The 25,178-nt window shown below is 36.4% G+C and overlaps 6 protein-coding genes across 7 annotated transcripts in view; 4 read left to right on the top strand and 2 right to left on the bottom strand.

The window, feature by feature from the left end:
• Positions 1 to 5,769, top strand: part of dpy (fibrillin-like protein dumpy) — a 160,720-nt gene extending 154,951 nt beyond the window's left edge. The window contains 7 exon segments of the mRNA XM_081978698.1: positions 108 to 296; positions 361 to 2,466; positions 2,673 to 3,116; positions 3,322 to 3,563; positions 3,617 to 4,126; positions 4,298 to 4,475; positions 4,530 to 5,769. Of these exon segments, the coding sequence (XP_081834824.1) occupies positions 108 to 296; positions 361 to 2,466; positions 2,673 to 3,116; positions 3,322 to 3,563; positions 3,617 to 4,126; positions 4,298 to 4,475; positions 4,530 to 4,768 (3,908 nt within the window). The 3' untranslated portion in view covers positions 4,769 to 5,769.
• Positions 5,770 to 6,536: 767 nt separating this feature from the next.
• Positions 6,537 to 8,815, top strand: LOC145728773 (UDP-glycosyltransferase UGT5-like). Its single transcript, XM_081979258.1, has 4 exons — positions 6,537 to 6,805; positions 6,866 to 7,684; positions 7,738 to 7,957; positions 8,035 to 8,815. The coding sequence occupies exons 1-4, from the start codon at positions 6,577 to 6,579 to the stop codon at positions 8,324 to 8,326; spliced, it is 1,560 nt and encodes a 519-aa protein (XP_081835384.1). The 5' UTR covers positions 6,537 to 6,576; the 3' UTR covers positions 8,327 to 8,815.
• Positions 8,687 to 12,672, bottom strand: LOC145728775 (retinol dehydrogenase 11-like). The gene is made up of 4 exons (XM_081979260.1): positions 12,387 to 12,672; positions 9,590 to 9,913; positions 9,071 to 9,399; positions 8,687 to 9,018 (listed from the first exon to the last, which is right to left on the bottom strand). Exons 1-4 carry the CDS (start codon positions 12,571 to 12,573, stop codon positions 8,818 to 8,820), a joined length of 1,041 nt encoding a protein of 346 aa, XP_081835386.1. The 5' UTR covers positions 12,574 to 12,672; the 3' UTR covers positions 8,687 to 8,817.
• Positions 12,673 to 13,588: 916 nt separating this feature from the next.
• boss (G protein coupled receptor bride of sevenless) lies at positions 13,589 to 17,782 on the top strand. The gene is made up of 4 exons (XM_081979257.1): positions 13,589 to 14,675; positions 15,953 to 16,116; positions 16,169 to 17,487; positions 17,542 to 17,782. Exons 1-4 carry the CDS (start codon positions 14,116 to 14,118, stop codon positions 17,728 to 17,730), a joined length of 2,232 nt encoding a protein of 743 aa, XP_081835383.1. The 5' UTR covers positions 13,589 to 14,115; the 3' UTR covers positions 17,731 to 17,782.
• Positions 17,783 to 18,015: 233 nt separating this feature from the next.
• Positions 18,016 to 20,255, top strand: LOC145728774 (synaptic vesicular amine transporter-like). The gene is made up of 7 exons (XM_081979259.1): positions 18,016 to 18,210; positions 18,270 to 18,536; positions 18,588 to 18,851; positions 18,899 to 19,174; positions 19,227 to 19,361; positions 19,409 to 19,644; positions 19,692 to 20,255. Exons 1-7 carry the CDS (start codon positions 18,114 to 18,116, stop codon positions 19,773 to 19,775), a joined length of 1,359 nt encoding a protein of 452 aa, XP_081835385.1. The 5' UTR covers positions 18,016 to 18,113; the 3' UTR covers positions 19,776 to 20,255.
• A 416-nt stretch (positions 20,256 to 20,671) lies between these two features.
• LOC145728777 (doublesex- and mab-3-related transcription factor dmd-4-like) lies at positions 20,672 to 25,111 on the bottom strand. 2 transcript variants are annotated; one of them, XM_081979262.1, is made up of 5 exons: positions 24,693 to 25,111; positions 24,549 to 24,645; positions 21,712 to 21,928; positions 21,164 to 21,447; positions 20,672 to 21,115 (listed from the first exon to the last, which is right to left on the bottom strand). In XM_081979262.1, exons 3-5 carry the CDS (start codon positions 21,874 to 21,876, stop codon positions 20,773 to 20,775), a joined length of 792 nt encoding a protein of 263 aa, XP_081835388.1. In that variant the 5' UTR covers positions 21,877 to 21,928; positions 24,549 to 24,645; positions 24,693 to 25,111; the 3' UTR covers positions 20,672 to 20,772. The 2 variants fall into 2 exon arrangements, with proteins under 2 accessions (XP_081835388.1, XP_081835387.1); XM_081979261.1 differs by having other exon boundaries at positions 24,549 to 24,627.
• Between the last annotated feature and the right edge of the window lie 67 nt (positions 25,112 to 25,178).

Here is a 25,178-nt window from a genome sequence, read left to right as displayed (position 1 = left end):
CCCTTTCTTAACATTGATGAATTCTCATTTCATTAAACAACTACTTAAGTTTATCAAACCTATTTAAGCTTGAAAGATGAACTAATAAAGTAAAATAATGATTTCAGCTCGTACTCCCGGAGGAATAGACTGTACCACCAATTCAGACTGTCCATTAAGCGAATTCTGCTTGAACAAACTATGCATCAATCCTTGTAACTGCGGCCCCAACTCCGATTGCCGCGTTGACAATCACTATGCCACTTGCTTCTGCAAAGCTGGATATTCAGGAGATCCACAAACTGGCTGCTTTAAATGTAAGTCAAATCAGTCTTTATATTTTTAAATACATGGTAAATTAATGGCAATGATTTTTTTCAGTGGGATGCCAATCGGACAACGAATGCGCTGACAATCTGCAATGCTATAACCAACAATGCATCAATCCATGTATTTTGTCCGATCCTTGCGCTAGAGAAGCCGAATGCTTTGGAAGTAACCACAAAGCTAACTGCAAATGTCCGTCAGGATACAGCGGCGATCCATTTGTTCGCTGTGAAAGATTGGAATGTTTCTCGCACCAAGACTGTCCTAACGACAAAGCTTGTCTAGAAAACCGTTGCGTAAACCCCTGCTCACCAATAGCCAATCCACCGTGCGCACATAACGCTGAATGCTATCCTCAAAATCACGCAGCCAGTTGCGTTTGCCCTGAAAATCTACCCGAAGGCAACCCGTTAGCATACTGTTTGGGTAGAACACCAACAGAACAGCCTCTATGCGTGTACGATTCCGATTGTCCTAGTAAATTGGCGTGCATCAAAGAACAATGCGTCAACCCTTGTGAAGTTATTGCACCTTGTCATCGTACAGCCACTTGTAGTGTAATAGACACCACTCCTATGCGAACAATGGCTTGCACTTGTAGGGAAGGCTGGGTTCCTAACGATAACGGTGAATGTCAAGCCATATTGATACCCATTCCACCTGGTTGTAGTAAGGACGACGACTGTCCTAATAACGAAGCTTGCATTAATCGAATTTGCCGAAACCCTTGCGATTGCGGAGTGAACGCAATTTGTGAGATACGTAACCACAAACCGATTTGTTCTTGTAAAGAAGGTTTCGAGGGTAACCCTAATATTTTCTGTCGTACCATCGGCTGTAGAATTGATTCAGAATGTGACTCTGGTACCGCTTGTATTAACGGGCAATGCGTCAATCCTTGTTTGGTTAAAAACCCTTGCGCCACTAATGCCGAATGTTTCGTCAACCAAAACCAACCTGAATGTAGATGCCACAGCGGTTACAGAGGAAATCCTTACGAAAGATGCGTGCTAGTTGGTTGCGTATCTAATAGTGAATGCCCAGATGATCGTCAATGTATTAACGCACAATGTATCAATCCCTGCTTGTACGACAACCCGTGCTCACCTAGGGCTGAATGTTTGGTACAAAACCACATGGCCTTATGCAAATGCCAACCAGGGTTCATGGGTAATCCTTATGTAGACTGTAAGCCTGAAGAACAACCAGAATGTCGTGAAGACGGTGATTGCCCAACGCTATTAGCTTGTCTGAACAACAAATGTCAAAACCCTTGTGCAGTGATCGAACCTTGTCAAAATCCAGCCAAATGTCAAGTGGTTAATTCTCTACCCGTCAGGACAATGAACTGTGTCTGCCCACCAGGGTATATCAGTAGCGGAAGCGGAACCTGCAAACCTGTCACAGCTATAGTAAAAGCAGCCTGTACTTCAGACAGTGAATGTCCATCAGAACGGGCATGTTTCAACGGAATCTGCCGTAATCCTTGCAATTGCGGACCTAACGCCGACTGCTTTATTAAAAACCACAAACCCATATGCGCTTGCAAACCCGAGTTTGAAGGCAATCCCGAACTCGAATGTAGACCGGTTGGATGTCGCAACAACGACGACTGTTCCCCTCAACACTCTTGCATCAACAGACAATGCGTCCCCGTATGTCTGGAAGACAACAAGCCATGCGGAGATAACGCCACTTGCTACGGAAACCATCACCGAGCTATTTGCGAATGTCTACCAGGCCGAATCGGTAATCCAAGGGTCGCTTGCGTCCTAGTCGGTTGCCGATCGGACTCTGAGTGTCCTGCTACTACAGCTTGCATCAACAATGAATGCAAAAATCCTTGCGTTGAGGCTAATCCTTGCGATGCCCCGGCCGAATGTAAAACGTTCAGACACATCACCGAATGCGTTTGTCCTCCGGGTACTGTCAGTGATGGTAAAACAGGATGTTCCAAACCTGAGACCGGTTGCACTTACGATCGTGACTGTCAATCCGGGTTCGCTTGCATTGGAACCGAATGCGTTAATCCTTGCCTGAGTACCGAACCCTGCGGAACCAATACCGTGTGTAAGGTTGTAGACACTGAACCCGTTAGGACTATGTTATGTGAATGTTTACCTGGATATCATGGTAACGCTGCCGTGAAATGTGATAAAGGTAAATTGACATGCTTACACCCAAATACCTATATTCTTATTTCTGTCTTTTTTTTCAATTTAAAGTTTCAAAGTGATTGAAATGCCCTTCTTCTCAACTTTTTTCAGGTTGTAAATTAGCACTGCTAACTTTAACTAAACTAATTCTCTGCACCTGCTAACCAGTTATTGAACATTATCTAACTTAACTTGTGGTATAATTTACAGTACCAGCCATCAAATGCAGAACCGACAAAGGTTACGTGGTAACACCATCAGGCGAATGCGTGTGTCCTCCGGACACGGCTCTGAACGAAAACGACGACTGCGTACCTTGCCCAATAGAAAAAGGCCTGACGATAGACGAAAGAGGTCGCTGCGTCTGCGCTTTAGAACGTGGACTAATCATCGACGAGCGTGGAAACTGCGTGTGTCCAGTTGAGTACGGTTACCGGTTGGACGTTAGAGGTAACTGCGTACCGGTTAAAGGACCCGAATGTGAAACGGACGATGACTGTCCCGACCACAAATATTGTAACCCTAACACTAAAACTTGCGACAATCCGTGCGCCACCAAAAAATGTGGACTGTACGCTCTTTGCAATGCTACCAATCATCAAGCTATTTGTCAATGTATTGCTGGATACACTGGAAATCCCGAGAAATTATGCAGTAAGTATTTTCAGTTATTTACCAAAAGGTTTTACTCAGTAAAAAGAAATAACAAAATATGTAATTCATGTAATTTTTTTAACAGTTTCTGGGAATGTCGTATTGCTTCTGATATTGCCAGAAACTCTTAAAAATATTATATGGTCCCTCACAGTCACCGTATATCAGATAATCGTGTTTATATTTATATTATCTGTTACCTTAGATTCGACATCAGTCTATCGTACTGACTTCCCCAAACCTGAAATGCTAGTGAGCTGTCTTTCTGACGGCGTCCAAGTGGAAATTTTGATCAACGAAAGAGAAGGCTTTAATGGAGTACTTTACGTTAAAGGACACAGCAAAGATGAGCAATGTCGACGAGTGCTCACCCTGCCAGCAAACTCCCAAACCAGAACTGAACTCTTCAAAGTCCAATTCGGCAATTGCGGACTTATCCACGTTAACGTACGTCTCCAATTTCTGTCAAACTCACTAACTAAACTACTTAAATATTACAGGGCAAAGCCAGCTTCGTTCTGGTGATTCAAAAACATCCGAAACTAGTGACTTACAAAGCTCAAGCCTACCACATCCAATGCGTCTACCAAACTGGAGAACAAAACGTGACTCTAGGGTTCAACGTGTCCATGTTGACTACGGCAGGAACCATAGCAAACACCGGTCCGCCACCCACTTGCATCATGAAGATCGTTACCCCAACTGGCCAGGAAATTAACTCCGCGGAAATTGGAGACAGTTTGATCTTGCAAGTGGACGTGCAACCTGGTTCGATCTACGGTGGTTTTGCTCGAAGCTGCGTGGCTAAAACTATGGAAGATGCAGTGGAGAATGAATATTTGGTGACGGACGAGAACGGCTGCGCCACTGATCCGTCGATCTTTGGAGAGTGGTCGTATAATCCGGACACACAAAGTTTGTTGTCCACTTTCCACGCTTTCAAGTTCCCAAGCAGTGATAATATCCGATTCCAATGTAACATCCGTGTATGCTTTGGAAGATGTCAACCGGTAAGTTTATTGAAATAACAGAAAGTTGGAAGAGGTGAGGGAGTACAGAAAGTGTTTGATACTATTTGTTGGGGTAAATATTAGTTTGTCAATATGACAACATTTCACAAAGCAATAGAATTTATCTGTTTGGCAACATAGCCAAAATTTTGAAAATTACTGTTTAAACAGGTTAACTGCCGTGGAAGTGATGCTTTTGGTAGACGAAAGAGAGCAGTGGCTGAAGAAAACGACGTGGCCGACCCAGACAATCTATTATCTGGACAACTAAGAGAGGAAATCACCATCCAATCAAACGCCATTTTAACGTTAGAAAGAAGAGAAGAACGATACACTGATACCTCTTTATGTAAGTCGTTATTTAGACTTCACGTGTGTTAATTTAACGATGATTTTTCTGCAGCACCGGACGCACAACGTTCAGAAGACATATGCGTGTCAATGATAGGCTTTATTATAGCCTTAATCATCACTGCCTTACTGGCCTTGGTGGCCGTGGCCGTTGCGGTGTCGTGTTGGCTAATGGCCTACCGACGACGACCAAAGTCGACTGGGCCATTACCTCATCCACCGGAATTCCCGAACCCGCTGTTTACCACCCCCGAGCCAATGGCCGAACCAAGTCCGGACTACCTCACGTAGTTTTTACATTACTACACATTAATTAATACTCTACTTTGTATTTACCAAGATCGCGACTAACTTCAAGCAACGAATACTCGACGAAAATGATTTATTTATATATTATTTTTGTACATTATTTTTTTTTTAGCGACAGTTGCACGCCCCTACTTCGTATCCGTCCTCTTCGAATTAGCTACTCACTGCTGTTATACTGCCAGAAAAGTAGGGACATAACTCGGAGCTGTCGTCATATAGCGATTAGAATATTTTAGATGAAATTGATATTGATGAGTATTTCGGAAGTCTCGTTGGCTGTCGCATATGACATGTGGAAAGCCGCCGAGGGTTCCTCCTATCTTTTCCAGAGGCTGTTCTTCCTATTTTTTTTTTTGTTTAAGCAAACATTTTACACGATCAAGGGTTTCTTTATTAATGGTGGTGGTTCTCTTCAGCTTTAACACAAATTATTTACGTTTAACTCGAAAGTAACGCCCCCTTGAGTCAGTTACGACAGTGCTCCTATTGTATATACTTAGTATGTTTACGAAACTGCTGTCGATTTACATGTGTAATACAGCCTCTGGAAGACTTAGTAATTTATATAAGACTATACATATTTTACGAAACCCCTCTGTATAAAGTGAATGAATGCGTTAAGAGTGTGATGATGGAGTTTGACTCCTTAAACTTTTTGGTGCTGACTGATATATTCTTAAAAAAAAACACTCAGTCATTTAGTCAATTCTCGCTAATTAAGTGTAATTATTATTAAATTAACGGTTTAAGATTATGTTCTATCGTAACCAAAAATACCTTCTTAATAATTTACCTGTATTATTTTGACGGTGGAGCGAATTTAATTTTCGGATCAGTTATGTGAAAAGATTAAGTCATGGTTACTTCTACTAATTAATAAATTATTATTTATAAAATGTAAAACCTTATTTTCAAAATAACGACGATTCCTTAACTGTCATATTTGTGATAATCGCTTCTTTAATAAATAAAATGTTTAATAATGTTCTTTTATTTAATGTCCTGAATGATTCTGGTTTAATAAGTATTCAGTGTACAATTAAAAGGTGCTCTCAGCTTTTTTAAACGGATAATCTGAAAACTTGAAAATACTTGAAAAAGAAAGCTATGATCACTAAAAACCTTTTTTCTCCATTTCTTGAAATGACCAACTGGTGGAGGTAAGTTAAAAGTTGCTTAAAGGAAACTGTAATATCTTTGAAACCTTTTTTGGTAGAGCATTGAATTTGGCACCAATGGAAAAAGCTGAGTTTGTTCTATCAAATGAATGATTGTTTAAAAATGTCCGATAGTATATAATGAAACACATTTCTTGAAACTTTCTAACAATTCGTTGGACCCTTCTTTATAACATATTCTTTTTCTGAACTCAACGATCCGTTTAGTCAAAAAAGCCACTCTTACTTGGACACCTTGTACATAGAAAGGTCGGTAATACAGTGCAGAAAATGGTATTTTGCATAAAATATTTAGAAATTCATTAATTATACTTTGTTTTTTAACTATCATTGCACATTATCAACGTAAAAATGGACGGCGTTGTAAAAATTTTTTTTTATATTTTGTCACTTTGAGATATGCATTTCAAGCACACTTGAATTTTTCACTTCTCGTAATGTAATAATCGCCGATCAATTGGTTCAATGACTTTGTATAAATATTGGACCAGATTACGAGAAAAATCAGTAATATCTGATAACATAGGTCGTAATGTGTGTTATCTGGAACTTGAGCTCACCAAACAAACTGCCTATTTATACAAATGATACAAAAATTTCGTTTTAGTCACAATGCATTTTACCTGGTTTATAGCTGTTCTAAGTTTACAATTTTTTGCGGTGGATAGTTTGAAATTACTGTTAGTGTTTCCAGTTGCAGCAAAAAGTCATTACTTCCTAGGTAACGAGTTAGGTAAAGGCTTAGCAAAGCTCGGCCACGATGTTACAATATTGGCTGCATTTAATGAAACTAATCCCCCGGCAAATTACAAAACCATTTTAGTAACTGCTTTTAAAGAATGTAAGTACCACTAAAAGTATCACACAATATTAGAAAACTGATGTTGTACTCTTAATTTAGCTAATGTAAGCAACAGTACAGTCGACATGTTTGCCATAGAACAGGTTTCACCGTTCATCCAACTATTCGTACTCGGTCTAAAGGTATTCACTGAAATGAACCGAAAAGTCATTGAAGATCCAGCTGTCCAGGAACTAATTCATTCTAAGCAGCACTTTGACGCTGTTATCGTTGAACAGTTTTGGATAGATGCCTTAAAAGGATTTGCTCATCAATTTGACGCACAATTAATATTGTTTAGCACCATCGGTCCTAACAGATGGGTAAACAACCTTGTAGCCAACCCTTCCAACCCCAGCTACATTCCTGATTTGTTCTTGAGTTTCAACTCGGAAAATATGACTTTCTACGAAAGACTTTATAATTTAGTGTTTGGTTTCGTTAGCGACCTGTTTTTATTCCTGTACTTTTATCCAGGACAGAAAGTTTTGATGAAAAAACACTTCTCAGATGAAGTTGACTTTGAACAGTTGCAGTATAATGTTCCATTAGTGTTGACAAATTCACACGAGAGTATTTACGAAGCGGTGCCCCACGTACCAAATATGATCGATATTGGAGGGTTCCACGTAAGCCCTCCCAAAAAATTGGAACCACAACTGCAGGACTTTTTAGACAACGCTAAAGAAGGAGTTATTTACTTTAGTTTAGGGTCTGCTATAGTACCTTCCACGGTACCTAAAGACAAAAAGAACATACTTTTAAAAGTACTCGGATCGAGAAAAGAACGAGTGTTATGGAAATGGGACGAGGAAAAGCTGGAGAATCGTCCAGAAAACGTGATGATTTCTAAATGGTTCCCACAGCAAAGCATCTTAGGTATGCTGCATTTTTTATACTTGATGTGACAAACCTTAAATTTTTTATTCTAGCTCATCCTAATTGCAAGCTTTTTATTTCTCATGGTGGACTTTTGAGTACTACAGAAACCATCAATTTTGGGGTACCAGTACTGGCGCTTCCAGTTTTTGGAGACCAAAAAATGAACGCTGTCAGGATAACTTCAAAAGGTTTTGGACTAACAATTTCGTTTGCTGAGTTGACAGAAGAACGGCTAAGTAATGATTTAGATGAGCTATTAGGAAATCCGATGTAAGTGTTACTACCTCTAATAGCAAATTATTGGACCAAAACTGGTCAGAAAATTGCTACTGTCATTATTTTGGTAGATACACTGAAAATGCGAAAAAAGCATCTGAACTGCTCCACGATCGACCGATGGAACCAATTAAACTGGCAGATTACTGGATTAAGTACGTGGTAAGGCACAAAGGGGCCCCGCATTTAAGGGTAGCAGGGACAAACTTACCTCTCTACAAGTACTACATGTTAGATGTGTTTGGGGCTATCTTTGCAGTGGTTTGGCTCTCTATTTTCGTTACAGTTAAATTTGTGAGACTATGTTGCAGTCGGAAGAACAGTTCTAAGTTAAGAAAAACAAAAAAGAAGAAATATGAGTAAAATAGGTATTATATGATTTAGTTTTGAAAGCAACATATTTTATTTTGATACATTTTTTTTAAGTTGTATGTATTGACTGTATTAATTAAAAATATATTGTTTTGTAAATGTAAGTAATCAAAACTAACCAAACGGTAACCGTTAACATATGAAAGTACGTTATATCATGTTAGATCATGAGAGGTGTGATTGGTCAAAAAAGCATCTTTCATCAGCTTGCTGCTATTTCTTGACCATTCACAAACTACGAACAGAGCTGTGATTTGCCCAAATACTGCACATGTGGACTCACCAAAATTCGCTCTTTGACCGCATTCGTTCACAATGACGTAATTTGACAGTAAATAACATCAAGACATCTCCACAAAACTTGTATTATTTATTTTACTTCAAAAGGATAAATGGATTATATATTTATCAAAGCAAAACAACTATTTATAATAATCAACAAAATGTAACAAAATTTAATAAAGCCTGTTATTTACATAATTTTACTCTATTTTTAGTTTCTCTTCCGGTTTTAATCCAACAAGTTTTTCACTTTTCTCCCAAATAGAGTCAGCAAACTTCTTATTCCACGTACCAGGTGGAGAAGGAAACAACCTGCAGTCCCAAAAGTGTTTTCCGGTAACATCTTTCAACTTATTACACAATGCCAAATGTATTATTGTTTGGGCACCCTCTTCCACGCTCTACAATTAAAAAATTAAACAAATACAACAAATTTTTAAGTAAAATTCTTACTTTTCCGTAAGCAAAAAGCAGCACATTCTTGAACAGCTGCGCAAACGATTTCATGCCCAGAAAACTACCGCTTTTCAAGTAAATGTCAGTGTTGACCAAACCGGGATGTAGAGAATTTGCGGTGACGCCACTGTTTTTTAGTTTTTCCGCGAAACCATTGGCGGCGATCACGTTGCAAAGTTTTGAGTTGCCGTAAATCAGTGTCGTGCGATAGAGGGTCATCGGGTGGTTTTGGGGGTAGTTTATGTTGTCTACCGTTAAATTTGTAATGAAAGCTGAGGCTGAACTGACGAAGATTATTCTGCTTGGCGCTGATTTTTTCATTAAGTCTGTGTTTAAAGAAAAATTGGTTAGAATGTATGATGTACTCTATACAGGGTGTCAAAATGTACCTCTATTTATTGTTGTATATTTTTTTTATGGAAAAAACTAAGGGGAAAATTTAATAATTTCAGCTGCTTGAGGGAGAATTTAGGGGAGGTTTTTAATTGACATCCTGTGTATAGCCACAAAAATTACCAACTAATAAATGGGTCAGCAAAAAAGGACCCAGGTGGTTAATCTGCATGGTGGGGTGTAACCCATCGTCCGTGTATTTATTTCCCACAGTCCCCACGCCAGCGTTGTTAATGAGAATGTCCAATCTTTCCTCACTGGCGTTGATTTCCTTGGCAAACTTTCTGACAGAAGACAACGAAGCTAAATCGAGATACTTTGTAACAATATTCGTGTTATGGGTTTTCTCAATTATTTTTCGTTTGGCTTTACTTCCGTCCAGTTTGTCCGCCAAAATTACCCGAGCTCCTCTGGAGGCTAGTACCAAAGCAGTTTGGAATCCCAAACCTAAGAACAGTGTTGCCAAGTCAATATTTAATAGCGGTAGAATAATTAGTCAAAAAACGATAGAGAAAATTTTCTTTTTACATTATTATACAGGATGTTTTTTTAATGAATCCCAAAAATTTCGATTTTGATTCCACATCGAATAATGCCAGTTGGCCATATTTCAAAAAAACTGATTATCAAATGTTTTCTACATTTTGACATTAATAACAGATATCATGTGGTTTTAGAGGATAATTTAGCTAGACAGTCACGTGACTACTGTCATAAATCTCAAAACACGTTTATATCGAATACTGCAAGAAAATCTTTTCACCCTGATTTTTGCAGCTTTTGAGCACAGTTTGACAGTTAAGCTAAGCAGTCACGTGACCCACTTGGAGCCAGAAAATAACTGTTTTAAGCACATTTTTAGAATCCTTATTAAATAACCTAAAAAACACTACAAAATTTAATAGTCAGAGAGAAAAGCAGTGTCAAAATTAGAACTGCCAGAAACACAGTTTGAAGGAACAGTCAGGGACAAAATCGCCAGTAAAATCCACTTAGATTAAGAAATTTACTGTTTTAGGCACATTTTTGAAATCCTTATTAAATTTCTTATTCAACAACCTGAAAAAACAATACAAAAATTTAGCACAGTCATGAAGAAAAGCGGTGTCATAGTTTGAACTGCCAGAAACACAGTTTGAAAGAACAGTCAGGGACAAAATCGTCTGTAAAACCCACTTGGAGTAAGAAATTTACTGTTTTAAGCACATTTTTGAAATCCTTATTAAATTTCTTATTCAACAACAACCTGAAAAAACAATACAAAATTTAGCACAGTAAGAAAGAAAAGCGGTGTCATAGTTTGAACTGCCAGAAACACAGTGTAAAAGAACAATCAGCAACCAAATCGTATGTAAAAACCACTTGGAGTAAGAAATTGACTGTTTTAAGCACATTTTTGAAATCCTTATTAAATTTCTTATTCAACAACCTGAAAAAATAATACAAAATTTAGCACAGTAAGAAAGAAAAGCGGTGTCATAGTTTGAACTGCCAGAAACACAGTTTGAAAAAACAGTCAGGGACCAAATCGTCTGTAAAACCCACTTGCAGTCAGAAATTGACTGGTTTAAGCACATTTTTGAAATCCTTATTAAATTTCGTATTCAACAACCTGAAAAAACAATACAAAATTTAACACAGTCAGAAAGAAAAGCGGTGTCATAGATTGAACTGCCAGAAACACAGTTTGAAAGAACAGTCAGGGACAAAATCGCCTGTAAAATCCACTTGGAGTAAGAAATTGACTGTTTTAAGCACATTTTTGAAATCCTTATTAAATTTCTTATTCAACAACCTGAAAAAATAATACAAAATTTAGCACAGTAAGAAAGAAAAGCGGTGTCATAGTTTGAACTGCCAGAAACACAGTTTGAAAAAACAGTCAGGGACCAAATCGTCTGTAAAACCCACTTGCAGTCATAAATTTACTGGTTTAAGCACATTTTTGAAATCCTTATTAAATTTCTTATTCAACAACCTGAAAAAACAATACAAAATTTAGCACAGTCAGAAAGAAAAGCGGTGTCATAGTTTGAACTGCCAGAAACACAGTTTAAAAGAACAGTCAGGGACAAAATCGCCTGTAAAACCCACTTGGAGTAAGAAATTGACTGTTTTAAGCACATTTTTGAAATCCTTGTTAAATTTCTTATTCAACAACCTTAAAAAATAATACAAAATTTAGCACAGTAAGAAAGAAAAGCGGTGTCATAGTTTGAACTGCCAGAAACACAGTCTGAAAGAACAGTCAGGGTCAAAATCGCCTGTAAAACCCACTTGGAGTAAGAAATTGACTAATCTAAGCACATTTTTGGAATCTTTATTAAATTTCTTATTCAACAACCTGAAAAAATAATACAAAATTTAGCATAGTAAGAAAGAAAAGCGGTGTCATAGTTTTAACTGCCAGAAACACAGTTTGACAGAACAGTCAGGGACAAAATCGCCTGTAAAACCCACTTTTAATGAGAAAATTACTACTAATTGCACATTTTTGAAATCCTTATTAAATTTCCTATCCAATAACCTAAAAAAAAACCGTCCAAATATAGTAGAGTCAGGTAGAAAAGCGGTGTCAAAATTAGAACTGACAGAAACATAGTTTGAAAGGCAGTCAAGGACAAAATCGCCTGTAAAACCCACTTGGAGTGAGAAAATTACTATTTTAAGCACATTTTTGGAATCCTCATGAAATTTCCTGTCCAATAATCTGAAAAACACTACAAAATGTAATACAGTCAGGGAGAAAAACGGTGTCAAATTTTGAACTGACAGAAACACAGTTTGAAAGACAGTCAAAGGCAAAATCGCCTGTAAAACCCACTTGGAGTGAAAATGAGAGTTTCAAGCACATTTTTGGAATCCTCATTAAATTTCCTATCCAGTAACCTGAAAAAATCTGTTTTGCACTGAAACTTACCGCAAGATCCCCCAGTTACAATAACAGTTTTACCAACCAAACACACCATACTCCTGCATCTACCAACACTAAATTTTTGAAACAACTTTAAAATAACCAGTACAATAACGGGCAAAGCAGCTGCTATAACAGCAAAAGCGGCATATTTGAAATACACGTAATAGTACGAGTAGCCATAAGCTGCCATTTTTTTTTGAGTACCACAAATAGTACCAAAACACTCTTCACTGGTTGAACGTGGAAGTAATAATGCCCAAAGAATTAAGATATATGACGGCTTTCACCGCGAAGAAAGTTTAGAGGAGAAATGGTACCTGTTCTACCGCAAATATTAATAACAACGCACAAGTTTATACACCTTCACGTTTTGTCCATCAACTTTCCCTAGTAACGGCATTTATATGATTCCGGAAAAGTATAACTTTGTTAATGAGTGGTCGTTTGTTTTATGCTTTTTGTGGGAGACATTAGAGAATCGTCAAGCGAAAATAATAACTATAACATGTAAAATTGGATTTCCGTGTAATTTTCAAGTGAATGACTTCAAAGTTAGTTAAAAAATTAATATAAAGTAGGTTTTAGAGCGCAGTTTGATGTCAAAGAAATTGATGAATTTTCTCATAAGCAGCTGCAAAAACAAATTTTTATATCAAATTTACCTTCAGAGTTCTTTTCTTATCCAACTTGTCTGTTCAAACTTGCTGTTTTGTTTGTTGCCAAGATTTAAAAAACGAAAAAACTGAAGTTCACTTTTTTGGTTCAAGTGTCTTAAGAAAAAAATTGAAAACTTTCTGCCTTAAAGATAATTCCAATTGGATAAAAACCAACATACATTTTGTTGATTTTAAAGCCATTTGCTAAACTTTCTCTACTCAACTAGTCTAGTACCATAAAAACCACTTAATGATTGTACCAAAGTCAACAAATTTGATTTGAAAATTATCCTGAAACCACTTCTATACTTAACTTTTTACCATAAATCTGAAAATATAATCTTTAATATTGATGTAAATAACAGTATTGTTGACTTAGTGGGTCATTTTGCTTTGGAGGATGATTCCTTCAACCGAGCGGAACGTGCTAAGCAACCTTCACGCATTTATCCTTTGATTTATTAATTCCATAGTTTTAATGCAGTTGCAAATCAGTGTCATTAATTAATTTATTAAATGAGTTAGTGACAAGTTTTGCAGAGTTTAGCAGCAAAATATACAATAATCTTGATTATGGAGTTATGCAAGACGTTGTGATTCCCAATCGATGAGCTTTTTAAGGATAAAGGTATTGGGTGCAAACTGTTTGTATCGATTGTTTCCTAGCAATTTCTGACTCATATTAGGGCAAACTTTTTAACGTGGACGAAGCCAAACTCTTCCAAACCCCGTGGTTTTATTTACTATTTTCCTGCAACATCTCCACAGACTCAATCATGAAAAAATCCAAGAAAACCAATCGTCACATTTTCATGATAGACTGACTATCTAAGTGTCAATAGTGGTAAACAAAAATAAGCAGAATGACTAGTCAGTTTTGGATGTGACCTTAAGGGAAGCCCATCAGCTAATAGCTACCCTAAACCCATAAATACAAACACTAAGCAGTCCTTCATAAAAAAATGTGCGATGTGTTTGAATATGGTTGTTCAGCGATGCCTGACGAGGAAATAAACTGAAATGTCGCCCGCTGATTGTTTAATCTAGCACTGCGACACTTCCAAATTTCACATAAAATGCATCTAAACACCATATTATCATTAATAGTGCTCATTAGTGTTTGTGACAAACGCGTCAGTGCCCAAAATGTTTTACTAAAAGGTGACGTGAACATTGCTGTGATTTTAAACCACTCACTTTGCTACCAAGAAAGTCATCATCGAAAAACTTTGGTGAATTCTGCGTTATGGGTGGTAGAACGTGTCAACTTTTTGAATCTTCTCCAACCTCTGAAGCTGGGACTGACAGTCTACGACTCTTGCTCAGAAACCGACTACTTCAAAGCAGCTTTCGATGTCTACTTAACCAATTTGAATAGCTCCAATCATACTCTGGGGATTGTGACTGAAACTTCTTTAGATGAACGCGAGCACAGATTTAGTGACTTGCTGAGATTGAAAACGAGGAAAATTCGGCCAAACTCTAGTTATGTAGTGAAGGCTGCTGTATACTTTCTACAAACCTTAGGATGGAGGAGTAATGTTACTTTGATTACTACAGAAGAACGTTTTGTGGATTTGTTTTACTTGCACGCGAAGAAAAGTAAAGTTTGTTTGAAAACTTGTCATGTGGTTGAGTAAGTACGTTTTGCTGTTTTTGTACACAAATGAGGAAAAAGTCAATAAGCTATCATCATCAACAAAAGATAACTTTATTTAAAAACAACGTGATATTTGATTGACAAATTTTTACATGTTAATGGCAGTAGCAATTTGATTCAATTTTGTTTGTGTCCATACAGGTAATTTCTGCACTCTTTTGGTTATTTTCAGTTTGGTGATTGTTGAAAATGTAATACAAGTTTTATTACAAATATATAACGGTTTCAAACCAAATAGTGTAAAAAAGCTTGAAGAAACTGAATTTTGGTTTGATTTTTTTGGTGCTGGAATTTAAGGCTATATTCCAGCCCGACTAAGAAATCTACTAAAAAAACTTAATTCAAACTAAATATTATAGAAAATCCTTTGCTGCTTATGTAACTTGTGTATAAATATGGCACTGTCAGTTAGTCTTTTTTTCAAATTTCTGTGCAATTAGCCATCGCAATCATATCAACACAGTCTTCAGCTCTTCTTTTATCAGTTCGTCTTCTTTTCTGGACCATCAGCAAGCTTAATCATTTCAACACATTTTCTCGCTCTTATTTTAGCAGTTCATCTTCTTTAGAAATTTCTGAGCAATTAGCCATTTCAATCATTACAATACACTCTTCCGCTCTTTTATATCAGTTGGTTTTTTATGAATTGTCAGGGCAATTAGCCAGCTCAATCCTTTCATCAGTTCCTCTTTTTTCCAATTTCTGGCCAACATTTTTCGGCACTTCTTTTATCATCAGTTGAATTTACTAGAAAATTAGCCAGCTTAATCATTGTAACACATTTTTTCGCTCTTCTCTTATCAGTTTGCCTTTTTTGAATTTTTCGGGCCATCTCAATCGTTTCAACACATTCATGTGTTTGATTTCATGGTCTTGATCAAAAATTTGAGCGTGTTCCCACTAAAATTGCTTGGATAGTCCGTCTATTTCTGCCTATATTACATCTCTGAAAGCTTTATTACTTTAACCATTTCATTATTAAAAATAAGCATGTACCACAAATCATGTTTGTATAGTAACAAGATTAACAAAACACGTTTTTCTGCTTGTTGGCTTTATCAGGCATGTAACAAGCATGTCAAAAACCAACTGACATATTTTTGAACCTGAATCCTGATGATGCCAACATCTGAAACACGTTTCACCGGGTTATAATACTTGTTCCTTTCCTCTTATTTTTTTGGTCAAAATTTCACAAAAATGTTAATTGCATTATAATACCGAAATGAAATAATATAATTCACACTTTTCAGTGATCCAAGGTTAATAACATTGAACGCAACAGGTGAAGATCCGCTCGTATTTTTCGGAACATCAAGCGATATTACCCGGTTTATGGCCAATGACACGCATTTAGACGAAAGAATGAACGCAAACAACATCCTACTCATTCCCATTGATGGTGAATTGCCCTTAGGTAATATTGATTTAATTTTCACACACTATATTACTATACTAGCTTTTGTTAGGTATTCCTGAAGATGCCTACGTGATTCTCCCACCTCATTGGAGAGGAAGTCAGTTTAAACTTAATGCCAACATTTTTCCCACGCCAATACTGTTTGAAATTGCTGATCCGATACTGAAATTTGCTGTAGAAACTCAGCATTTTCTGAAAAATTCTTGCAATGATACTATTTACAAACTTAACTGTTTACGACAAAGCACACCATTAGACATTCATGAAACCTTCTTTCCGTTTCTATCCTCTAGAGACATTATGGGGCTGCTGAAAGTGGAAGTGTTGGAAGAACACTTTGTATATGACATCTTCAAAGTAGACTCTATCAAAGCCAACACCTCCACGTTGTTTGAAGCAAACATTTTTATGAAACCATTCAAGAAGGTTGCTTCTTATCACATGTTTTATGATAATTTAAGTGTAGTGGACCAATCTGTGGAGATGAACAGTAGCAGTAATATTGAAAATTGTCCTGAACTAATAATTTTTAGGAGTGACTCTAAGCTAGTTTACTGGAAAGGTATCATAGCTTTCAGGGAGGACTCTTGGATTTACGCTTTTCTTTCATTGTCACTACTGGGAGTGACTTTTTGTATGGTTATTTTAGTGTTTTTACTTACTGCAATTTATCAGAAAAGAATTTTGGAAGGAAATCCCTTAATGACAATATTTCTTTTGTTTGCAGTTATGCTAGTTTTTTGTGCTGTACTACCTTTCAGCATTGAGTCCAGACAAAAATCTCTTTGTACAGTCAAACTGTTGTCGATTACTCTCAGCTACGCGGCTGTATTCTCATTGCTTCTCTCGAGAGCTATAGTGCTGAGTTCAGCAGCCAAAGAAATCGGTTTTATTTCTCACATAGCTGGACAAGTCCAGTCATTTTTGTGCCTGTTTATTTTTGGAGTGCAAGCAGCATTGAGCCTGCACTCTATAAATTATTGCACTCACATGTTCACGGAAGGTTACGACTTTGTCTTCTTAATGTCTTACAATATAGTTTTGCTGCTCATACTGCTCTGTTTAGCTCCTTTAATGTACAAAAGCCAGAGAAACTATAGAGAAGGAAAATATTTCACTATTGCCATAGCCCTAATCGTTCTAACTTGGTGTGTGTGGTTGCCAGGTTTTGCAATTCTTTGCAGTGAATGGAAAGAAATGATGGTGTGCTTAGGGTTGGTCACTACAGGTGGTATTTGTTTGGGAACCATTTTCATTCCTAGAACGTACTTGATGACTATAGCAGCTGAACGTGATAAGATAACCAGTGCTTTGCCTTCTTTAAATACCACAACAAGCGGCTTGGATATTTATAGAGCTCATCCTCAGGTTAATTAATTAAAATCTTCTATTGGAATTGTTTTACAAAATTTATGTTTGCAGCCTATTTATGACTGCATCAATATAGCAGCGATTAATGCAGCTACAGTGGCCAGGGCCGGAGTAACTCCGAGTGCTCCAGACAGCAATGGACTGCAGCAACCGGATTTGTATTCATGTCCAGCTTTGCCGGAAGATTTGAATTTTGACTTGTGTTGTGATACTAGTCATGACAAAGTCACCCGGTTTTAATAACTAAATATGTGCCTTTTGAATAATGTTATTACATATCGCCTGTGTGTGTGTATCCTTTGTGTGCCTTTACCAAATAAGTATTAAGTTGTAATGTATTGTATGATTAAACACTATCAGTTTGCGTTAACCTTATTGATTTAAGGGTTTAATGCTAAACTTCCCTTAAGGATTGTAAATTGCTAGCAAGTGTGTCGCCGAGCGATAACAAGCCCTTAATAGAATCTCCAATGAAGCTGCAAAATACTTTCAGAACCTGATTACCCTGCCCGCACTTCAAATGAGTTTTCCTGTAATGCCATATGCTACCCTATCCAAGGGTTCAGTCTCGTTTCGTTAGCTGACTAGAAAACACCTTTCTGAACTTTAAAAATTAGTTAAAAATGATATTCATTGACACAATCAGACAGAGCAAATTAATAATTTTTGTAGTGGTTTACATGATGTTTTTACTGGATAATGTTTTGCTGACTGTTGTAGGTAAGTGAGTGACCCCAACTCAATAACTTATGATAAAATCACTGGATATTTTTATATAGTTCCCATAATACCGGACTATCTTTTCTCAAACATCCTAAACTATTCAAACGAGACAATTTCGAGCCGATACGGCCCTGCTTCTTTAAGCCCTTTGCAAAGAAAATATGAAACTTTAGAAGAAGATAATGGTCCTTTAGGAGCATTGCTGGCATCCAAAGCTTTTGTACAACTAGCTTTTACCCCATTAGTAGGGTATTTAACACAAATTCTAGACTGCACTATACCCATGTTACTTGGATCTTGTAACATGCTGGTAGCTGCTATACGTATGTAACTCTTTCAGTTTGGTTTTTACGTTTAATTTGAAATGGTTAAAGTTTTTGCTTATGGTAACTCATATGGGGTGTTAATACTGGCCAGAGCGTTACATGGTAGTTCTTCGGCAGCTATCGCAGTAAGCGGAATGTGTCTTCTAGCCAAAAATGTTCCAAAAGATTCTAGAAACCAATTTATGCCTTTAGCGTTTGGAGGGATAGCATTAGGGGTGTTGATTGGCTATCCCTTAGGTGGTGCTGCTTATCAGATGTTTGGAAAAACAGCTCCTTTTATGTTCATTGCTTGTTTTATTCTGTTTTGTATTGGTAAGTGGTTCAGCTATAATATCATTATCAGACTGGAACTTTTAAAGGGCTTCAAGTAACATTTTTGCAAGCTAACCAGTCCAAAGAGGATGAACCACAAATAGACTTAAGCACTTATGAGCAGTGGCTGGTTCTGCTAAAAGACAAAGTGACTATGATCTCAGGATTAGCAATATGTATTTGCACTTCTGCAATGGCAATTCTAGAACCGTGCATTCCAATGTGGTTGTTGGTGCATATGCAACCACGACCCACTAAATGGCAACTGGGGGCTGTATTTATACCTGACAGTGTGGGGTACTTTATAGGATCACACTTTGCTGGTACCAAAACCTTTAAAACTCATTTGACAATTTACAAGAATATATTTGGTAGGTTTACTGCCTGTGCAACCATGGAGAATCGCCATTAGTGCTATGGTGGTTGCAGGTTTAAGTTGCTGCTACCTACCAACTGCTACAAGTATCTCCGAATTGACTATACCACATTTTGGTTTAGGTTTAGGAGTAGGTAAGTTGGAAACCAACTTGAGTACGGCAAATGTAAATTAAATTTAGGGGCTGTGGATGCTTCTCTGGTACCACTATTAGCCAATTTCGTGGATAGTAAAGGTAGTACCCAGTATGGTCCGGTATATGCTTTCCAGCAAGCTGCAGTTGCTGTAGCTTATTCTTTTGGACCGTTACTAGGAGGACAAGCTGTTGAAGTTTTTGGATTTCCATGGTTAATGCGTTTGGTTGGATTTTTGAATTTAATGTTTTGTCCATTTTTACTCGAATTGGAAGGACAATTTGTAAGTAGTACAACTTTTAAGTTTAGTGTTATTTGATTATTTTTTAGGAGCAAAGAAAATCCATATTTACTAAAAGGCAATCTTATTCTACTTTGGAGTCTATGAACAGTTTTCCTGAAGATGACAAATAATTAATCAGTCCTTTCTCTTAACTATTGTTATCGTACAGTATAGTTTAGAACACAAACCACGTTTCATTGTTTCAACAATAAAGTTCATCAAAACGAAAAGTAAATGATAAGTAAATACCGAAACGGAATCAGTGTTAACTTACAACATAAACAAAGATATCAGATTTCCCAGGGGGTAACCTACCGCACTACAATCGAATTAGGATGGCCGTTGCTGCGAGATGTTTGCTATTCGCCTTTTATTATATGAGATTTTAGCCACTTGAGGGAGAAATGGACCAAACTTGTGCAAACAGAGTATAAAGAAATGAGGAAAAGTGAAAAATTGCCGCCGGAGGATTAGTATTTTTTTATTATAAGTTCAAACAAATGCTGTTTGAATCAGAGACACAGAATCGTCTTTTTTGAAGTTACCCGACGTTGTCATGTATCAGCTATTTTACGTATTTTGTGTTTTTCTCCAAAAATTTAAAACATTGGCTTTTAGCTACAATTCAGGAAAAAAAACAAAAATGTATGCAAACCGACCAGTTTTAATTTTCTCTCTTAGAAAATGGAATAAAAAAATCCTGGGAAGGTCCCATTGCTTGTTTAGGATTTACTTGATTTATCAACCTTTTTCTAAAGCTGTTTTTCTGACTAACTGAATATGACAAAAAAAAGCTTAATTGCTAAGCTATAATGCTAAGTCTACATGTGCAGAATTTGCGTTAAACCCAGTATAGTTGGTAGTTTGTAATTGGTCAAAAAACCAGCTTTCAGCTTGCTGCTTTTTCTTGACCAATCACAAACTACGAACAGTGATGTAATTTACGCAAATACTGCACATATGGACTTACCATTATTCTATTCTTTCTAATGCATATATCACCCCTGAGAGTTAGAATAGCGCCTCACAGTTTTTAGAGTTTTATTTATAATATTATACACGGATTACAAATTCTTTGGTACAATTTCACTGTTATCACGTCAACAACACATTAATCATCTAACATTCCTAAGGCCTATTATCAACAGAACTGTACAAATTATGTTTGCACTGCTCACAGTCGCAAAATCCAGGAACGTACACGGGATTTCGAATTACCGGCTTGGGAAACAACGGAAAAAACGGATAAAAACTGAATACTTCGCTAGAAATCATCGGAACAGTAGCGGCGTGCATCCCCATGTACGATGAGGGGGTTTTGGGGGATGTTTTTGAGGGCGCTGCCACTGGTTTGAACGCTGATGTGGACTCTTCTTTGGTACTGCCAGAGTCTGACTCGTTATCACAAGACGGTGGTTTATGTTTGGTCAAGTTGAAGTGTTCTATTGCTTTTAAAAGATCGTGGTTACACCTAAAAAAAATTACTTGAGCAAATCATTTTAAGGAGAACAGTACCAACCTTTTAAGCACCAGTTCCAACACGGCACGTTTTTTATTCGGGAATAGTTTTCCTAACATCTCTATGGAAGCTGGACTAACCGTGACGTCTTCTTTAGGTCCCGGAGGTAGAGTGGTTTTTTCCAAACTAGGTGGGGGATCATCAGAAGAGTCAGTTTCCGGTGATGTCACTTGCATACCGTAAATTCGACCTGGTGGCAAATATTCGTAGGTAGTGCCACTTTCCGCAGACACCAAGTGCAGAGCGATAGCATCCTCAGCGGCTTGCTGCCTCTTCAATGCCACCTACCAAATCATGTTGCATTAGCAAGCAGTAAATAAACGTAGCAGGAAACTTGATAATCGAAAATATGTCATCATGAATCTAAAAAGGGTTTCGGATTTACCAAATGATTACTGATGTACCCTTGTTTGGAAACAGATACTGTGCATACACTTCTAATGGAATATCGATCAGCCACTCGAAGCTGGACGACAGAGGCTATCAAGTTTCCGATTTTAGAGATGCTGTGTTTTATAATCTTGCTAAACAGTAATAATAGTTCTTACCTGAGCCGCCATAATTCGCTGACGTTCTTTGATTAATCCGCATTTGGCGCAATTGCAACTCTTGTAAATACACTGCTTTTTGTGGCCTCTTAACGTCGATATCATTCCGTGGTTTCGGCATCTTGCACATTTTGGTACTCGGGCTGATCGGCTATTAGTCAGCATCACTTAAGGGAGATAACGTGTTTCTTTACAAAATTAGAGTCGTTTGACCAATCTAAAATTAGTAATCCAATATTAATTAATTTAAATAAGCAAGATTTACTTATAAGAAAGAAAATAGGTGAGTTTAGTATATCCACTAATTTACTTTTTAACCAGATATTAGACAGGGTGTTTCAGAACACGTATTACAAACTTATAGGACATGTGGGAATAGACAAATATTCTGTAGGCATATGCTGTTTAGGTTTAGCTTTTGAGATAAGGGGTGTTTGTTTTATTTTAAAACATCATTTTATTCTTATTTTTTCCATTTTCTACACACCCTATAAGCTTGTAAAACGTATTCTGAAACACTCTGTATATGGGAAACTGGTTTTCATTTTTTTACGCTTTTAAGCTTCATTTAGGTGAAAAATGTTTAGTTATCAACCTGTAATTACTCAATACTGAACTTTAAGTCAGTTGGGCGCAAAACGTCTTTGAAATAAGTGAACTCGTTTTCTGACTATAGAAACTCAGGTACACACAAGACAGACTTAAAGTAAGTTTTCAAGTCAAAGTGAAATAAAGAAAGAAATTTATTTTCTCTTCCTTTAGGTACATATAGTCCCACTTTTTAATTCCATTTTTTCTTCTTCGTTAACACCAACCATTTGTTATGTATAACTTGTTTTATACAGGCTGTTGCAGGTTTTATGATTATGATTCAGGCATGGTTACAAAAGCACATTTTAAGATGGGTTACTTTAAGTATTAACAAATTGACAAAAAATAAAAATACGTTTCGAAAAAAAACAAGAATAAGCATTATCATAGATAGAGCGTTTAGCTATTATAATATATCCAAGTGCTCTTTGATGTTTGACCATAGGACCGATGTTTATAATATATTGTAATATTAAAAAATATGTGAGAAAACGAATAGAAGTGAAGATTGAAGAGATCGAAAATTAAAAAAAAAAACATTTTTTACTTTATACTGTACTAATCTGTAGGTATATCAGGAACGAAGCGTTTGAGGAAATATATTTATATGAGTAAGCCACCGTAAATGTACTTTTCTAGAAACGCTTGAAGGATTGATAATAAAACCTGAAACACCCTGTATACTCATCAATCATCATCAAGAATGGAAAAAATACGAGATTACAAGGAAGGATAGACCATACTGACGGGCTTTAGCTATGTCATTCTACATCATTTATTGATGAGATTATTTAACTCTTTTAGGAACGGTTTTTGATAGTATTTATACTTATTTTTGATAAAAAAAACCGTAGGATTTGATTTTGGTAGTCATTTCCATTCTCGTTCCAATAATCGGTTTTTCAATAAGATAATATAAGATTTCTACTTGTCAAATATCAAAAAATAGATTGAAAAGTGACATCTACCGGAATAGCACCTCTTATTGGGAAACCCGGTACATTGTTCTAGAAAAATCATTATTTAGATCACATTTTCAATGTTTTTTTTTTTAAATGAATGCATAATTCCAAAACATTTAGTACAAAACAGGTGTGATTATTTTAAAATATTACGTAGATGATGGTAATTTTCTTTAGGTCTGCCCTGTTTCCACAAATTTAAATTAAACATTTATTTTGGCTTGCCATGTTTTTCAAATAACTAAACCTAAAGCTGGACACATTTATAGCCAAATAACAAAAAGATAATCCTGTGTAATTCATGTTGTAATTGCCTAATCAAATAACAACTGCAATACAATACAAACACATAAATATTTTGATAATTTTTAATCGTTTTTGGCTATTTATCTTGGTGCATATAGTAAAAGACCAGGAAAATGATTAAACGTGTAAATTAATTGTTGTTTGTTAACAACATTTTGCCTAATCATAACATAGATTTTTAATTTAAAATACTATTTTAAGGATAGTTTGAATGTTATTATACTTTGAATCTTAATGAGAAAGCGAAAGACCATTTGACTGCAAAGTATTGCTGTGCTAAATTTTAAAAAATAGAGAAAAAATAGTTATGTACCTTGTCACAACGAACTTGCTAGAACAAGACAAACTTACAGAAAGAAGGTAAGTGAAAGAGAGTCAAAAAAAATTTTCTATTCCCTTACATAGTTCCATTGCAGGTCATTTTGTCGGAATAATCTTTCAAAGACATTTAAAGAGAAAAATAACATTCTTTGTACAGACATGTTTTAACGTAAGATACTACAAATGAATTATGACAAAGTAAATCTATGTATGGTTTCAAAAAAACTTAATAGTAATAGAGATTTGAACAACACAGACTAATACTAAATTTGATCTAAACTTTTCTGTTACACAGTAGTAATATTTCCAAAATGCCTAATCAGTAGCAGATAGAAATGAACGTTCTGTATACTGTTTTGTGTTTTTCCTGCTGCTTTATTTGTACATTTTTGCTTCCATCTAGTCTTGTCCGGAAAGTTTACAGTTTCTGTTTTTTAAATGATATTTTTGATAACAATTTTGAATTATTTATTAACAGTTTAAGAAAAGAAAACCTATTACACTGAAAACTTGTAGTAGATTATTTAGCATAATCAAATCTTTACAATTAAATATGTTTCTTAATAAATGTGTGAGAAATGAGCAATTCAAAAAGCGTAAATTAAATTTTTGTTAACTTAAAAGGTTTCATCTTAACTCATATAAAAGTAGACTTACTTGAATATCACAAACACTGTCACTTTGGTTAACTTTTCGGTCGTCGAAGTCCCCGATGAAGCCACTCCTTATCCGAAACCTGTATCACACTAATCAACTGAAACAAAAATCGCTTAAAGAGTATAAGAATAGAACGATACTAACGTGTTTTCGGCGATGACAAGATACAGGGGCGCCGGCATCCGACCAGTGGCAAATCGCCATCCCGTAAATCTTCCCTCAGGATCAGCGACGACCAATCAGATTTTAAAGTCCCGCCCATTCCTCTGGATCAACTGTACAGGAATGCCAACTGGGAAGAGTTTGTTAAATTTTTTTTTAATTTTGACGCGAACAATATGGTTAGGGACTTTGCAAATATTCAAGTTCAACGGACTGATTTGAGTGTAGGTTTTTTCACTTATTATTTACACTCATCACTGACCTGGATACAAGACTTTTAGAAAAAATATTACTATGCACCTAAATATACTACTAATGTTTATAGAATTTCAGCACGGCATCCGTGTATAATATTGTGAACAAAACTGAAGTAAAAGCTTAAACTTGCGAGTATAAATAAACAAAAGCAAAATATTTAGATTATTTGAGGTAAATAGCGCTAATGGAATCTACTTGCTTACGTCTCGC

The sequence above is a fragment of the Ips typographus genome, linkage group LG4, assembly GCF_016097725.1.
Source record: "Ips typographus isolate SLU linkage group LG4, UJ_Ityp_2.0, whole genome shotgun sequence".
Lineage (NCBI taxonomy): Eukaryota > Metazoa > Arthropoda > Insecta > Coleoptera > Curculionidae > Ips > Ips typographus.
Note: the sequence above shows the minus strand (reverse complement) of the source record. Positions and strands in the feature narration are given on the sequence as shown.